Source organism: Echiichthys vipera, assembly GCF_963691815.1.
Source record: "Echiichthys vipera genome assembly, chromosome: 11".
Lineage (NCBI taxonomy): Eukaryota > Metazoa > Chordata > Actinopteri > Perciformes > Trachinidae > Echiichthys > Echiichthys vipera.
In genome coordinates this window covers 13,890,632-13,908,304 of record NC_139836.1, presented here as the reverse complement: position 1 = coordinate 13,908,304, position 17,673 = coordinate 13,890,632, and the positions used below count along the sequence as shown (strand labels likewise).

At 41.6% G+C, this 17,673-nt stretch overlaps 2 protein-coding genes across 2 annotated transcripts; both read left to right on the top strand.

Moving 5' to 3' along the window:
- Positions 1-768, top strand: prr18 (proline rich 18; the record flags this gene model as incomplete). The annotated part of the gene is made up of 1 exon (XM_083922635.1): positions 1-768. The coding sequence occupies one exon, from the start codon at positions 1-3 to the stop codon at positions 766-768; it is 768 nt and encodes a 255-aa protein (XP_083778761.1).
- Positions 769-14,673: 13,905 nt separating this feature from the next.
- tbxtb (T-box transcription factor Tb) lies at positions 14,674-17,298 on the top strand. The gene is made up of 8 exons (XM_083923440.1): positions 14,674-14,885; positions 14,981-15,245; positions 15,411-15,545; positions 15,687-15,748; positions 15,857-15,918; positions 16,011-16,187; positions 16,528-16,660; positions 16,912-17,298. The coding sequence occupies exons 1-8, from the start codon at positions 14,686-14,688 to the stop codon at positions 17,168-17,170; spliced, it is 1,293 nt and encodes a 430-aa protein (XP_083779566.1). The 5' UTR covers positions 14,674-14,685; the 3' UTR covers positions 17,171-17,298.
- Positions 17,299-17,673: the final 375 nt, after the last annotated feature.

The window sequence follows — 17,673 nt, the reverse complement described above, 5'->3', positions numbered from 1 at the left end:
ATGCCTTTTCCGCCTATCAGCCTCCATCAGCGGATCTCCTCTCCCGGCAGGGAACTATTTGGGAAAAAGAAAGCCAACGGAGTGCCTCCTCACACTGAGCTAACCAGCAAATCCGGCGGAGAGAAAGGGGGATCTGATAAGGAGAAACAGTCCAGTTCTTGGACATCGGCGAATTTAAGGAATTTGGGGCGAAAAGCCATGCAAGAGAAGACTAAAAGCCCAGGTCAGAAGGCGGTAGCTGGTCAGGAGACCAAGGGAAAGAGCTCCTGGCTGACGTTACCCAAACCTCAGGACTCATCTGAAGGAGTCAGGCGATCCAGCTCCATGGACTCCGCCAGACACCTCCACGGCAAAGAGGAAGGGAAGAAGGAGATCCAGTTTACCCTCAGTCTTACCCCTGAAGCCATTCTTGTCATCCAAAAACGAAATCTAGAAAAGCAGATGATGGCGAAACAACAAAAGTGTTGCGCCTCCGCGGACTTTCGGCACAGGCGAGTCTTTCCATCCAAAAAGACGCACGGATCGTCCAAGGGCTGCGCTCCTGTCGCCAAAGCGGAGAGCACCGAGCAGGACATCACTGCCATCGTTAAAATATCTCTTTTAAATGATCAATACAAATACGACGATGTGGAGTATGAAGAAGAGGATGGAGACGTTGATGAGACTGTTGTGAGAAAATGTAAAGAGTGGCTCAAAGGGGTCGAAAATGCCGCTGCTTTGGGAAAAGTCGATAAACTTTCTGCACTCCCGCACCTTAAAGGCTGCTGACACCTGACTTTTGATCTTTCGTTTATTTGTTAGACAGCGGATTGGAGTGATGATGAACTTTTGAAAAGTATGTGCACCAATGTAGGTCTGCTGCAGTGGCATCTTAAATTTGAGTCTTGTAAATTAAAGGTATGCAACAAAAGGGAGAAAATCCACTCCAGAGGAATGCCAATTTGTCATTGTTTTCAAACAAAAACGACACGGTAAATTGCACTGGAATAAGAGGACATTACACATTCAAGCTCCTCAACAAATTTACGATTTTAAAGCTTGATTGCAGCTGTGACTCAGCCAACAGTGCTCCTTATGGTTCACAGGGAAGTTGCTTTGCGAGTAAAATGCCTGTTAGATGTTTTGTTAAAGCTTGAACTGAATACCTTAATATTCTCGTCCTTTGCACATGGTTTTTGTTTTCAGTGGGGCGCCTGTGGATTGGCAGAGGGGATTGCGTAAAGGGACGCGAAACCGTTCCTTTGTGTTGGAGAACAATACGCTGTCAAAAACACAGAGCTGTATATGCGCCTGCTGCTGAAACTAAACTGGACTGTTTATTTTTTTCCTCTAATAAGAGGGGTATATCCTTTGTTGGGATTTATCAGCGATGTACAGTATTTAACATTTACTCAATATTTGTACTGTCTAGCGTTTTCTCAACTGATGATTTTATGCCATTTGAAGTAAAAATGTTTTTTTTAGAATTATGCAAGTGTCACTGACCCTTTTGAATCCTTTAAAAGCTGACTTGTGGTGTGCCTCTCTTTACATGATGCTGGTTTGCAGTCATTTAGATTTATTTTACACTTCTGGCCAGTTCCCAGACTGTACTTTAAAGGCTCTTTTGTTGCCACTGTTGCTACCTGAGGCCATTTGGGGCATTAGTGTTTCTAAGCTTCTTAGATTTCCTGTTAATCAGGGTTGACCACTGTACTGTGGGGCCCAGGTGCATGATCCCTTCAGGAAATTACCTCCAGTCTGCTTTACTTTTGTAATATCAAACAGAACAATGCATGTAGCGGCCAGAGATACATAGTTTTGCTACCATTAATCTGGGTGAAGTGTCAGAACTATATGGTTGACAGCAAAGGTATTCACAGTTTAAACGGAGGGTTTAAATCCTGACATTCCCATACTCATGTGAGCAAGAAAGAACCACATTCTATAATGAACTTCATGTACTGCTCAGGGAAAATAGAGCTGGTCAAGGACCAACTGAGTGTTTGGAAAGTGAGTGCAAAAGAGCAAAAAACAATAAACCACAGTTAAAGAGTTTGTTGGTTCTCTTCGGCCAATGTTTTATTGTACTGAGTCAAGGGAAACTTTGAGGAAACTACACTCACATGCAAGCCTTGGACACAAATAAAATCTGCGCGCAGGGTTACAAACCTATCTAAAATGTGTGTGTTTGTGTGTATGTAGATGTTCCCTGCAATAAGGTTTTACTCGTGTCCATTGTTCTCTGTAACTTGGTAACCAGAGTTTTACTCGAGCGAGGTACACTTTAAAGCCACAACAAAGTGTGTTTGGAAAGCCCACGCACCAATAAATGGTAAGCTATTTTTGAAGGATTGCTTATAACCTCAGGTAATATCGTTGTTTGATATTATTTAGGAATTCCATGCCAACAAGTTAACAATCTTTTCTCTAAAGGTCACCTCAATAGTGGATTTGCCATGAGATCTGAGAGCGAAGGCCTTCGTCAATCAAGCACTCCACCCTCAATTTCGGATGCAAACTTATTGACTGTTGGTGTCAGAAAGGTATTTTAAATGAACCGCTCATTAGCACTGAGAGTTTCATATTTAGATATATAGAGTAATTAATCAGGTGTCAAATATGTGTCCTAGTATGAGGTTTTATAGTGGTCCAGTAGATGACACTACATTTCTCGTTTCTGGTTTATGTCATGAGAGTAAACAAACAAGCTGCCAGGACAGAGCGTCTTGTCCTGAATAGATGTTCTCATTTAGTGTAACAAAGTGGTTTTACTGTCGCATGTTGTAGACTGAGATCATGGCTAAGCCAGTACAGTGGGTACCAAGACCCGTTTGGTTCTCCCGTGATGAAATTGTCCACTGGCTCTGCATCCAGAGTTGTGTAATCCTCCTCTATTGTGTCATCTCAATTGTGGCCTTGTTTATGTGCCTCTCTCTGGTATTCATTTCTGTCTGGTTCAGGCCTGAAGCTGAGCTATTCATGACTGTGCTGGGAGTGAGAGAGAGCTGCATTATTTTGTCTGAAGCGCCTCAAATACAATTATTCAACAGGAAAAGTAGAATTTAAAGAAGGACCTGGCAACAAGTTCAGTCGGTCGGCTTGGTTACAAGTGGAAATGCTTTTTTTTTCCAAAGTCAAGGTCTTTCGCATTTGGAGTTGTTAACTCCACCCCTCTCTTTTCAGCTCTGTCTTTTCATCCTGTGCCACAAGTGCTTCTATTTACCCCTGCAGCATCAAATGTCTGTATTTTCTAGGTTTGTATGCAATGTTTCTATCCTTTTCTTCATAGATCAGGAGTTAAATAAATCAAATAAAAAGAAATGGCTGCAGGCTTCTGTCCACCTCACTGCATTGTCATGATGGCTGATGCAGGACAGCTGCATTATCCTCCTCTGATTTATAGTGGCAGGGAGCGCAGATGGATGCTGCCTTAGCCCCGTCATTGACACTTTGCACACAGCAGTGAGAGCAAAAGAACGGCAGGTCCCTTTTGCTCTGCCACGACAGAATTACTGTGGCAACGGAACTGATAAATCCCACGTTTCCAGCAGCTTTTGTGAGAAAAGGACAAAGCAGACACTTCCTGAACAGACCCCATAAACCTCAGTAATGTGGTCCTGTTAGTGGCAGCCTGTTAAGAACAAGGCATTTCCCAGAGGCAGGGCGACCTCAGAGAGGAGACTTGGATCAGAGTACAGTCATCCAATAAAATCTCAAGCATGTTACATTCTTCATTTAAGGGTTATAAAAGGTAGCATGTTTAATCTGCTTTGGCATGCATGCAGACACCCATTAGCCTTGCATTCTTTGATAACATGCTCCACATTTTGCACGCCTTTTCATCTTATATTTGCCCTTTATACTCTTTATAGACAAGACCCCATTTGCCTCAAGATGTAGTTGTTGAAATCTGTCTGTAAATCCTTCCTCTACAACATCTGTTGGGTGTCAGTCTGCAGGATTAAATAAGGACACTGTTTTCCCAGTGTTATTCGTAGGGCAGATCACAGCCTTACAAAATTGTTTTCTAGAGACCGGAAAAGGGGTGAGGGCTTTGTAATAGAGGAGGTGGGCATATTCCTCCTGCATATCTTTTTTTGTGTGTGTGTGTGTGTGTATTGCAAGAACACAACGTCAGGCTGTTGTGTGGGAGGTGGTTGTTGGCAGACGAAAGGGATTATCAAAAATGCATCTTTTTTTTTTTTTTAATCTTCAGGCAAACTGACTGATTCACTCCCACAGCATCTAAATTGGGTCTTTACTGTTGATAGGCAAGACATGAAGTCAAAGCCGAGCCCCGGAGGAGGAAGGCAATGCCTGACAGCGGTCCAGACCTGGACCAAGAAGTCAAGGACCGGCATCAGGCTCAGCTCGAGCAGGTGGATGAATACTGTACCACTTATAAGTATCAGTTTTAGATACTTTGTCACTAAAACACTGGTGCTAGTCATCAGCTTCAACACACAATGATGCAGAGAAAGAACGTTGTAGAAACAAATATCCACTGCTTTTTGAACAGTAATCCATATTTTCATCATCTCCTTAACTGTAGCCTATTGTGAAACACTGCTCTCTGCCTGCATACTCAGACAGAGCTTCCTTTTAGTGAATTTCCTTTCAGTCAGCACCCTTCATTTTCTGTCTTTATCCTCCAGCGCCATCTAGAGGCCTACCGTAACGTGCACCGTCTCCGGGATGCTGTCTGTCGCCGCTATGCCGCCCTTCTCAAAGATAAGGTCCACTCACAAAGATTACTGCTGCAGCAGAGGGACGAGGCAGCCAGAGCAAAGTCAGAGCATCAAACTGAGCAGGTAAATCATTCAGTCTAAGGTTGCAAAACTTCTATTTTTGATTTCAAGATTTGCTGAGGTAAAGAATCTGATATTCACATTCACAATGGTTCCAAATGTGAGATAAGTGTTTTTCTTTGTAGTGATAGTATTTATATTAAGGATCATAGTCTTTAAAACATTAAATATAAATATATTAAACACCTTGGTTGTTGCTATCCCTGATATCCCTCAACCGTGTTGAGCTTTTTGCCAGTTTACTGTTTCCATATGTCTCCTTTGTTTATTTATTTTTCATTCATTTAAGAATACATTTGATTTATAGAAATGTTTATTTTTATCCTAGGGCAGGCTCAAAAAGTCGGGCACACTTGTGAACACTTGGCATGCCTCTCTTTATGTGGCGGCAGTATTAGAAGACTGTGACAAGGTCATAATTATTGGGATTGATGAGCACATGAGCTTTGCATTTACATTTGTATCTGAAGGAGGCAAAGAGGAACGTTTGAAACTTTGGCTGTATCCACACTACTCAGTTTTCTATTCTAAAACAGTGTTTCAAAATGAACAACACACAAGCATTTTAGCTCACATCGGAAATAATCTCTGTCCATGTTAACACGTCTGAAAATGTACATCACGTGACCATTTGTTGTTGAAAATCATGAATATAAATTGAATACACAGAAAATAGATGGCCAAAAGTAAGGATAGAGATTGATTTGCTGGGACAGATGACGAGGTGGAACACATGAATATAAGGCAGTGACAGCAGCGGAAAACACAGATTTGCAAAACAAATATGGTGACTTTTCTTTCTGTAGGTTAATTACCACAAGAACCTTTCCCCTTGTATCATTGTCACATTGAGTTCACATTTGATGCATTCTCATTATAAAAAAAACACCAATCTTACTTGCTTTAAATAAAAGGTTTTCAAACTTTGGGTGCTTTATTTGTCTAAATTGGTGAACAATACTTAAAGTCCCATTTTGGATCCTCTGAGAATATGAAAAAGGGTCATTCAAATGATAAATTCAGATAGCTTATTTTCCATGTAAAATATGTCAATTCCTTGAGCCCAGTGGTATTTAAGTTCAATCTAAATGTCAACAATAAGGGTTTAGTAATGGTGACGTTTCAAAACTCAAATTTGTGGCATTTTTTTTGCCTCCATATTCGTTCCTCCTTATTTTTTCAAATTTTATTTCCTGTTCTTTTATATCAGTCTCCTTGTGCCATAGCTGCTGTGGTTGACTTTGATTTTGACTGTCTCGTCTCCGTTCTGACGTTCTGAGTGTGAAAAGAGCAATACGCTTTAGAGAGTGCCTGCATAGAGGGGGGTCTAACATGAGAGAGATCCTGTCTTATCTTCCCCTCCTGTAAAAGTTGAGCTTCTTCAGGAGGATGTAATTGTCCTCTCTAAGGACTTGCACTTGGTGGGGGAGACAAAAAGAGCACAATAAAGGACTATTGAGGCTCTCCAGTAGAAATCCTTTGCTTCAAATTGCTGAGCAAATGAAACTACCCCTTGTTTCCTCAGCTAAGATCCAGAGACACAGAGGTGAGGCAGGACCAAAGCAGGCAAAGGCAAGAACACCTGCTGGGGCCTAATTGGTCTTTGCTGCTGTTAATGGCTTCCTGTGGCTGCGTGTTTACCTCTCATTTGTTCTGTGTACTCTGTAGACCCTGAAACAAGGGAGGCTTACTTAAAATCTCCATTCCCACAGTACCCTCTCTCTCTCTCTGTCCTTCCTGGACTGTCTGTCGGCCTTCTCTTTTCCTCTTTTTGTTAAGAAGAAGAAGAAGAAGAAGTTGCCCTTCTCTAAGCTGCAGCATGATGACTCATACCTGAAGTCCCTTCCCAAAACCAGCTATTACCTGGTAGGTTTTTTCCCAGCACTTTAAGTATGATATCTGACTTTAATCCGCTCTCATTGATCCACATTGTATCCCTCACTGTGACATTCATTAAAGTGTTTTGTCATTGTGTCTTTTTCTGAGATCTTTGACCTTCAGAAGCAGTTAGCAGCACATGGACATCTGAAGACACACCACGACTTGGAGGAGTTTTATAGGTCCATCACATATAACAGTCCCCCGTCAGAGCTACACAAAAGTCTGGAGGGTGTCAGGAAAAGGAGTTGAGTTACGGTTTGATAGAAAAACAAACTACTTTCTAGATCTATTATGGAGAACAATAGATGTGACTTTGCATGTGTGTATTTATCTAACATTATCAGTGATGGGAAGCAGACCTGCAGCTGATGTGATGATTCAATGCAAGTCATCAGAAAAACATCCCTGCACTGCTGAAGACAGAGGACATGAGGACGTTCCCAGGTGGAGACTACCTATACTGTAATTAGTCTGCCTTTTTCTCGCACATCTGTCTCTTTTAGTCATAAGTTGAAAAAGAAACTTCCATACCCACTTCTCCTTTTCATAAAGTACAGTAAAAATTCCAGTTATTGAAAAAATATTGTCTTTTAATATCGGTGTGCATTACTTTTTTTCTCCTGCATCTCATATTTCAGTGGGGACTTCATTCAAGACCCACATAATAATTTCAGACAAGTAATATATTTTTCCAAAATGATTATTATTTACTGCTACTGTTACTACTACTACTACTATTACATTCAGTTATTTTAAAGCAATGGTTCAACATTTTAGGACATAAGCTTATTTGCTTTCTTGCTGAGAGGGAGGGTACGTCCACACAATAGAAAACAACTTTTTTTTCTCCGTCATTCTTAAAAAGTTTTCCGTCCACACGGCTTCGGCTTAAAAAATATCTGCGTCCACATGAAACCAGTGAAACCGACTAAAAACGCTGTAATACACAAGCCAGGGCTTGATGTTGCAATTCTATTCGATTCTATTCTATGTGGTTCTATAACTGCCACAGAAATACACCAACAATGGAGAAGAAGACGCTATGTAGGCTATGATACAAACACCTGCAGCGAGTTCATCGCTAAATCTGGCCACTTCCCAAATCCTCATCCAACCTAGAGAGAAATCTGTCGACTATTTCTGGTGTTATTGGAGACTTTTGTGGTGTTTTGGGGACTCTGATGCACAAATCACTCTAAAGTTACTGTCCTCTACGAGCAGCGGACGCTGCTGAGCCCCTTCCCCGGCCCAAAGCACTCACAGGCGGGCACTGTCTCACTAGATTTAATGACTTGTCACACCTTCTTAGCAACTTTATTTATAAAAAGCAACTAGCGACTTATTCAGACTATCAAGGTAAAGGGAGGAATATATGGTCGGCCTTATTCATTCCCATGCAGCCGCTCAGAGTACAGTTCAGTCTATAGGTGCGTGTCTCTCTCCACGCAGCAGCACTGTTGTTATGTGAGTTTTCAGACTCCGATAACGCCGGCTGGGTGTGAATGATTGGCCTAACCAATACTAAAAATGTGCGCTTACAGGAAAACGTGTTCTCATGTGGATGGGCCCTAAAACTGTGAGCACTCTGGAGCTCTGTTTGTACTGCCTTTAAGAACAAACACCAGTTCCACTGGAGGCTTGTTTAGCATGGACCCTCCTGAAGGAGAGAGGCGATTACTCACGTAGAAGTGAGATGACCAAATACAATCTGACCTCTCTGTTGTGGGGACTCGCCTCCTTAGACAGGCGCTTTGACTCTGACAAACATCATCCAGGGGAAAATGTCGTAATTATGTCCTCTACAAAAGAGATATAGCAATTGGGCCAGTGGTGTTACTTCATGCCAGCACTGTGGGCAGATGTTGAACTGTCTGAAAAGTTCCTTCTCATTTAAAGTTTCATGGGCTTCCAGGCAAACAGCGCTCCATTTACCAAAAAGTGGAAGAGATCATCTGAGAGCCTGTTGTGTCCACTCATCATTAGCTCACTAGCAACTCAAAAATATCTACTACATATGCTTCAGTTTTAACATCATGTTTCAGGACACTTCCAGATAAAATTGTCACCTAATATTGACTGTGTTCGCACTTCAACTTCTTTTAGCACTTTTACCTTAGCTTACACTTAGCACTTACTCTTAAATTGACACTAATGCTTCTATCAGGACTTCCATTTTAACTGCCAGTTCAACTTCTTTCATTAACTCTAGATAGATACCAAGATCAACTGTTTCAATAGTTTTACTATTTCAAGTTTTTAAAATCCTGAATTCCAGCAGCGAGTATATCCAAAGTTACTTCTGAAAATCATTGCCTTTTCTGTTTGAAGCACATTAACTGAAGTATCTTCCACATAAAAAAACTCTCAAAAGCTTCTCTTTTTCCATAGTTGTGAAGACTTTCTGCGATTGTCTCCTTATACAACACTCAACAGCGGGAGATTAACAAAGTACTCTTAGTTTCAAATACAAATTCACAAATGATTGCCTACTACACCACTGTTTTTGCATCTAATCCAAAGTAATCCACGGCACGGTGTTCAGATCCACTTTACATGTTTGCACCTGCTCCTATCAATCTCAGCCTCCTTTGTGTTTACATGTTGTGAACGCATAACAGAACAGTGTCACCCTTGTTGTTAATTGGGTTTGAACTCTGTTTGGTAGTAGCATGTATGATGTTAGCACATTGGCTATGGAGACATTAGGAACTTAGTAAGAAGGCGAGTGAAGGCTTGCGCTGACAAGTCCTCCATCAGTGTGAAATCTCACCGCTCCATAGACAAACATGGCAATACAGCCATCCACCACCACCCCCCACTCCACCCCCAATCCCACAGTGCCATAGGCACATTCCCCACATCCATAAGAAATACCCAAAGTAAAAGCAATTAGAGCTGAAGCCGAAATATGGAGTGGGTGGAGTCCTTGTTTATGTTTTTAAATAACAAGCCAATTCATCCAATCTGTTGTGCTTAGTGGCTATTTATAGGTTTATTATTAACTGATATGATTTATTGGAGAGTTGAGGCAGCAATTTCCTATCTTTGTGGCCATCTGGTCATAATCTCTTCAACATGTTGAATTTCACAAGCATGCATTACAGGTCTACAAAATTAGATTGACCAGAACATACCATGTCTATTACTATAAATTGACTTCAATGAGTGGAAAATGTACATAAGACAGGGCTGGTCTGGTTACTCAGCAACATTTTGAATGAGTTATCAGAGTTTTTCATACTCAACCTTCTGCGCTGTCACCTGTCAACGCGTCAGGGCTAATATTGTACATATGTGAGTGCACAGGTCCACATCCTCGTTCCGTCACCGGCCTCCTGCACAGCTCCTGCTGTTTGTATAGATCTGTTACCTGCTGCACTGTCCTGTGAGTAAACGCTGCCTTGCTCAGGAGTCCTCCCTGGAGCCAGTTTGCACCCAGCAGACAAAGTGTGTTGTCACCCGAGTGTGCAGTGTTATTGGGTGTGAGCTGCACCACACTATGGCTACTCTTGAGAAGTAGCACACCATTAGGAATATATTACCAACCCCACATTTTGTGTGCAGGTCAGACATCACAGCAGTAAGCAAGTTGACCTGATGATAAAGATGTGTGTGTGTGTGTGTGTGTGCGTGTGTGTGCGCGTGTGCGTGCGTGCGTGCGTGCGTGCGTGCGTGTGTGCGTGTGTGCGTGTGTGTGTGTGTGCGTGTGTGTGTGTGTGTGTGTGTGTGTGTGTGTGTGTGTGTGTGTGTGTGTGTGTGTGTGTGTGTGTGTGTGTGTGTGTGTGTGTGTGTGTGTGTGTGTGTGTGTGTGTGTGTGTGTGTGTGTGTGTGTGTGTGTGTGTGTGTGTGTGTGTGTGTGTGTGTGTGTGTGTGTGTGTGTAGGTTATCAGAGAAGGGGCTTGGCTCAGGGGAGAGTCAGGCAAAGCTGATCTTCAGTGGCAGCCAGGACATGGATGAAATTGAGCAAATGTTTCCCAAGGTTAGTGTCAAAACCACAGGAGCAGTAATCCCCCTTAACAAGGGCAGTGAGAGGAAAACACACCTAAAACACCGATCCCCCAACTGCCTCCTCAAACCCACACTGATAGAATACACTCAGCAGTATGGCGTATTACTGTGGGCACAAATCAGAGTATAATTGCCATGCCTATAACTCAAAGAGCGACCAGAAAATTTGATTAAATTATGATGTAACATTTTTTTATTAATGAAAGAAGACAGAAAAATAATATTAAAAGGTGATAAGGTCAGAGAGCATTATTTCAAAGCTCAACATTGATGTCAGAGATCAGGAGCTGTAAAGGCTGGGGAAAGCGACTCATTGGAGATGAAGTTAGGCTCAGGTGCTGAGATGAGCATATACGGACCAGCACACAGGACTCATTTTTCTCTCACCTCTGTGTCAAAATGGTCCTGAGCAAACAAAGGATGAGCCTGGCTGGAGGGAGTGCAGGGGAAGGCAAACAGTGGTCAGACGAGACCGGTGAAAGTCAGCAGGCATGCAGGAGCATTACTCACCACAGCTCTGCACTGACATCTCAGATCCCCCACTGCTGGAGAGGTCACCCCTGTCGACATCCTTGGGGTGTCGACTCAGGCTTTGAGTGTTTGTGAGGCACCTATATGTATGTATGTATGTGTGGGGACTGTGTTGGAGTCAAGAAGCCACCAACACCAAACTTTGTTTACCTCACAATAATACTATATATGGGGGGATACAATTAAATGAATCTGCAAAAAAGGGAGGTGTTAGCTCAACTTGAAAAATATATAATTATTTTCTATTATCATGTTCCTCAATTATTTGATACACTTTATACATGGGATAATTTAATGAGAACATATTATATTATAATACCAGTGTTTCAGCATCTTTTAGACCATTAACCACAAATGATTCGTTTTCTTTACAAAGTGCTTCACCACATGAAGGTTGCCATATGACTTCCATTCATTTCAGTATGAAAATCAGGTATCACCCAGACTTGAAACTACTTTATCATGCAACAATGTCGAACTACAAGTGCAATTGCAACAGATCATGAAAAAGTTTATAACTCTCATAGTTGATTTTCATACCCTATACTGGGTCAAATGGAAATCAGGGGTGGCCTGGAAAGTGAGAATATCAGGATTAAAAAAATCCATTACACAACATGTTATAAAAATGCATAGCAGTAATGAAAGCGATTCAGAAAATTAAAAAAACACGGATAAATAAAATAAATACAATTTTGCAAAACAAAACAAAGTACAAAACAATACTATGTTAAAAATGAATAAATAAAAGTCAATAGACTAAAATTTTAAAATCACCAGGGATACAAATAATGTAAAACCAATGATTACAACATAAAAACTGATGCTATATCATTACTCCAAATTAAAAGACGGATTAACAAGATAGTAAAGTGATTGGTTCAAACATGTGAACACACTCTTATGACCCTTTAAGCTTTATAAAGAGGCAAAACAAAGTGAATGCAGACTTGAATGTGTTCTCTGAAGTTTATTTGGGTTGCACCTGCATTTTACCCTTTGAGGATAGGGGGAATGGGCTGGGGGATCTATACAGTAGATCAATAACTTTAATTCACAGTGGGTGCTGCAGGCCCACATCAGGAAGTGGACTAGTGTGACCGTTAGCGCTGGTGGGGTGTTGGAGAGAGGCGCCAAACAGGACACTTGGACTGTGGGAAATGACACTGGCTATGACACCTATGACTTTTACAACATGGAAACCTCAGCTCTTATGCTAGGGGACGTCTCATTTTAAATTATAAAATGATTAATGGACAAGGAAATGATAGATGAATGTTATATGTGCCACCCACAGATGAAAGCCCCCACATTTGCAACCCTACAGCCTAACTTTATGAGGGACTTCCAGAGCAAGATGCCTGATTTGGTAGGTCAGCCGTTAATGTTGCCTCTTTGGTAGCCAGGCACAGAACAACAGAGTGAAAGGCTCATGTTTACGGCTTTCTCTCAATCACAGATTATCCCTGAGATTCCTGAGAAGGGCAGGAAAGCAGAGGTTTACTTCAGGCGGCTGACACAGATGCATGATCTTTGTTTAACCAACATGACTTTCTCCCAAAGGTTGGTAATCCAGCAAACAGGCCGAAACATAAAGGAAATTATGCACTTACATGGATTGTTAACATTTAGTTTTTAAGCCACCTTAAGAACCAAAGAGGCGACAGGAGATCACTAGCTTATTGAAGGAGTCTTTCAACTGCTCTTTAAACTGAGTGAGGTTTGTTTTTCTCTGCTTGCTGTGAACTCTGGTCCAGACTGCTGGACAGGAAGACAGACTCACTGTGCTGGCAGGAGGAACGAGGCAACCAAGATTTGGTTAGTAACACAAACCAGCCACAACACAACACCACAGAGCTCTATGGAAGCTAACACGTAGCTGTCTGCTTTTAACATTTGTTTTTTTTTCCTTTGGAAGCCACCATGGCAACAGATCACACCGAATAAAATCCCCAGTAGTTATTTGTGAGCATGACACTGCGGTACTACCTGTCTGGATGTAAATCAGTTCATGTGTTTCATTAATTCCAAAGATGCTTCCAGACATTGATTCCAAACAGGGGGAGACGAGCCGAACCACCCAGCTGCCTCTCTTCTCTCCGAAAGAAGTGACAAGAAGTGCCCAGAGTGACCAACCTTCACGTGCCCAGCAGCTGATGACCTCAGCAAGGTGCATGAAAACAACAGCTTAACATGTATTTAATTTGTCTGTTGGAGACAAAAGACTGATTGGCATTGTGCATGTGTGGGTGTTTTTTTATAGGAGCCACCGACTTCTTAAGCCTCTGGTTTGGGACCCAGCAGTGTGCTGTCATAAAACACCTGATCCCTTATCTATTGAAGATGTGTATCAACAAAAACATGTAGAGGTAAAATTATCGGATTCATCCAATTTATTTATTTATTTATTAATAATTTTGTATTTTTTTTTTTCATATTATTTTTTTGTTTCTCTCTTTAGATAATTGACTGTGGGTTCAAGCTATGGAGGAACTATTCAGTATACACAGATCACTGAAAATATCACCATCTCTTCACAGGCCTTCCTCATAGTTGTTGTTATTGTGTTAGTTATCTGTAATGTGCAGCCTATAGATGAATTCATATCCAACAAAATGTGAAAAATACATTTTACTTTTTCTTTTTTTACACGACAATTAGTATCATGTTTTTATATTGTCATATAACATTACTAAATAAATAAATAATAACAATACTGCATTATATTTTCGTATTTTTTTAATTATTGTAATGCCATTTTATATTGTGGTAAAGTTTTGATACATATGTAGGTTTTCTGAAATAAAGTTATACCATTATAACATTCAACTATATGAACAGTGATAAGAATTGCTGTGTGGTGATGTAGATTTACAGCCAGCAGTTTCTTGTGGCACTTCAAAAGTTTGTTTCACTAATGTTATTCGAATAACTTTTACTTTCATCCCCTAATTGCCACAGTGTTAGCCCACTAACAAGATCCCAGGTTTCTTGAAAATGTCATAAACTGGCTTATTAAGAAATTTTCACACGTTTTTATCCTCAAATGTTCTCACAAAAAAATCAAGAAATCTGGAATAAAACCGTGAGCCTTCTGTGACTGAGGACCGGCCATGGTAAGTCTGCAGGCGTGGCTTTGATCTAAGTGTTAATGTTTACAGGTTGATGTAATAAAGTAGGTTAAACTGCTTTATTCAAAACGCTGTCATCCTGTGGACCTCTGTGATATGGCCGCTCCCAGCCAATCGGTGGCAGGCCCGCAAAGATCAAAGAGGAGATGAGCCAACCATCTCTGCTCCAAACACCCATCCTGAGACGGAGCCTCTCTTCAGCCTATATATCTGGGAGCTTTCCACGTTGTCCAGCGTCCTGAGATGACTGCCTGTCTTTGTGCAGACACATGAAGAGGAAAGATATTTATTTTGTTTCAATTAGACCTGATTACTGCTATCCAGCCCTGGAGCTGTTGGACAGGATGGCCGCGGGCGAGTGTCCCGGGAAGGCCAGTCAAAACAGGGTGGACCATCTCCTCAGTGCGGTGGAGAGTGAGCTGCAGGCCGGCAGCGAGAAGGGCGACCCCACGGAGAAGGAGCTGAAAGTGTTCCTGGATGAGAACGAGCTTTGGCAGAAATTTAAGGATCTTACAAATGAAATGATAGTCACTAAGAATGGCAGGTGAGAATAAATGCAAACAAACAATATACACTATCAGATGAAACACAGCGCTTTAACAATTAACACAAGTCTTTTTTGTTATTCTTTGTACCAAGGCGCATGTTTCCGGTGCTGAAAGTGAACGTTTCTGGTTTGGACCCAAACGCCATGTATTCTATTTTGCTGGACTTCGTATCAGCGGACAACCACAGGTGGAAATACGTGAACGGTGAATGGGTCCCCGGGGGAAAACCTGAACCTCAAACCCCGAGCTGTGTGTACATCCACCCGGACTCTCCCAACTTCGGGGCGCACTGGATGAAAGCACCCGTCTCCTTTAGTAAAGTCAAACTCACCAACAAACTGAACGGAGGAGGTCAGGTAAGGAGAGGATGTTTCATGTTGCGGTTTCTATGTTTTTTTCTTCAGATAAAAACAGTTCATTCTTTTTTAAAATCCCGATTTTAGAATAAAACACGTTTATATATAGATATATACATTTGGCATATGAAATGACCACCTTGCTGTTGATCTGTTGCTTTTCAGATCATGTTAAATTCCTTACACAAGTACGAGCCACGAATCCATATAGTGCGGGTTGGAGGCCCAAGGAGGATGATCACCAGCCATTCTTTCCCAGAGACACAGTTCATCGCAGTAACAGCTTACCAAAACGAAGAGGTTGGCCATGACATATTTAAAAAACCAAACAAAAAAAACCCAATATGTTCTTGTGTGTGCGGAATTTGCGTTTCAACGTGTGCGTAATTTACGCACAAACTTTACGCACCACATTCCTAATCATTTTTTCATCGGTTTTAGATAACTGCTCTTAAAATAAAGTACAACCCTTTTGCCAAGGCCTTCCTAGATGCAAAGGAGAGGTAAGAATATTCAGTTTTCACAAGAATATTTTACTGATGTCTTTAAGTTGAGTAAAGGTTTGGTTTAATAGTATGTAAAGTATTTCATTCATCATTTCATTTTTCCAGAAGCGATCACAAAGACATGAGAGAAGATGCAAATGAAAACCAGCAGTCAACTTACTCCCAATGTAAGTTTTTCATTCTTATTTTAATGTCACACTTTGTAAGTTATATGGTGCTCACGTGGTTTAATCATGACTCTTCTCGTTTGTGGAGCAAGTAGGTGGTTGGTTTATCCCAGGCACAGGTTCTCTCTGCCCTCCTGCCAGTCCTCACAGCCAGTTTGGGAGCCCCATCTCCCTCTCGCCTTCACACGGCTGTGAGCGCTACTCCACCCTGAGGACTCATCGCTCTTCCCCCTACAACAGTCCGTATGCCCATCGGACCAACTCGCCCAGTGAGTCTTCTCTTTCCCCCTTTACCGTCACACATCCAGGAATTACACCACTTCCTCCATGGCTATTAACAAGAAACTCAAACAAATGTTGCTGAGCGTGGAATGTTTTGCATTCCTCTGGCTTTTGTGTGAGTGAGGCCACAGAGCTGTAAATGGTTGGTGCTTCAGACAAGGAATGTATGGAGAGAATATTCACACTTTTAAGTGTCATACAGACACCAGAGGGACAGGACGTCCTGAATCACAAAACAACATATTTAGTGATAACATGATTTCTGACAAATATATTTGAAATCAAATGTGTACCTACTAAACCCTGGTGTCTATGTTTGTGTTGTAGTCGGTTACGCCGATAACTCGTCGGCGAGTCTGTCGATGCTTTCCAGCCACGATAACTGGTCCAGTCTTCAGATGCCAACCCACTCCAGCATGATGTCCATGTCCCACAATCCCTCTGCTGGTACCAACTCTAGGTTTGTGTGATTCCTCTGTGTGAATTTTTATTGTACCAACTGAACACATAACAATACAACTCATACACACAAAGGAGATGATATAGGAATTAAATTAAATTAAATAAAAACACACCAAAGGTGTGCGACCCGACCCCACACTAATCAAAAATTCTTTACGGACAACATTTTTAAAGTTTTGCATGAGTAGCACATCTCAAACATCCCAAGAAGAGCTGAGTAAGAAGTTTTCTATCTATGTCTCTACGCAGTCCGTACACCAGCCTGTGGCCTGTGAGTAACTCGCCCCTGACTCCAGTGTCCCAGAACGGGGGGATGAACAGCTCCCAGTACCTTCGAGGGTCTGGCAGCCACTACCCCAGTCTATCTCACTCAATCACAGTGCCCTCTTCTGGCTCTCCAATGTATGACAGCAGCACAGCCATAGAAGTGCATGATGCAGCTCAGTACGACACCTCTCCGCACCGACTACCTTCAGCCTGGACTCCTGTGACGCCTCCCTCACTCTGATGGAAGTGTCTCCGCAAGCTTGGAGAGAGATGGGCGAGAATGATGTTTGCAGGACGTGTGATCGGCTGTGACTTAAGGGAAGAATTAATCCCAAATGAAACAGGTTTTTATTTGTTTCCGAACCAAATTCCACGGGAAAATGACTGTTTTTAGTTCAAGTAATATTGAATTAAATAAGAAAGAATTTTCCACTTCTCAGTTGGTACTAATAAGAAGCTACAGAGACTTTAAGGTCTTGACACAAGCCTTTAAAAATGTGCTTTGGATGTTCCAGTGACTTTTAACTCAAAAAACAACACTTGTGTGTTTACTTTTATTTTTGGGTTGTCCTATCCCTTAAGTTCAGCAAATGTTTTTGTTCAGCATAGCGGGAAAATATATATATGTTAATGTTCGTAAAGCAAAATCCAATTTAACCTGCTTATATTAAGCATAATTCCATGATATTCACAGCGGTAAGCCAAAAAGATGTACAGTTGAAATGATTTTAAACATTGTTTATA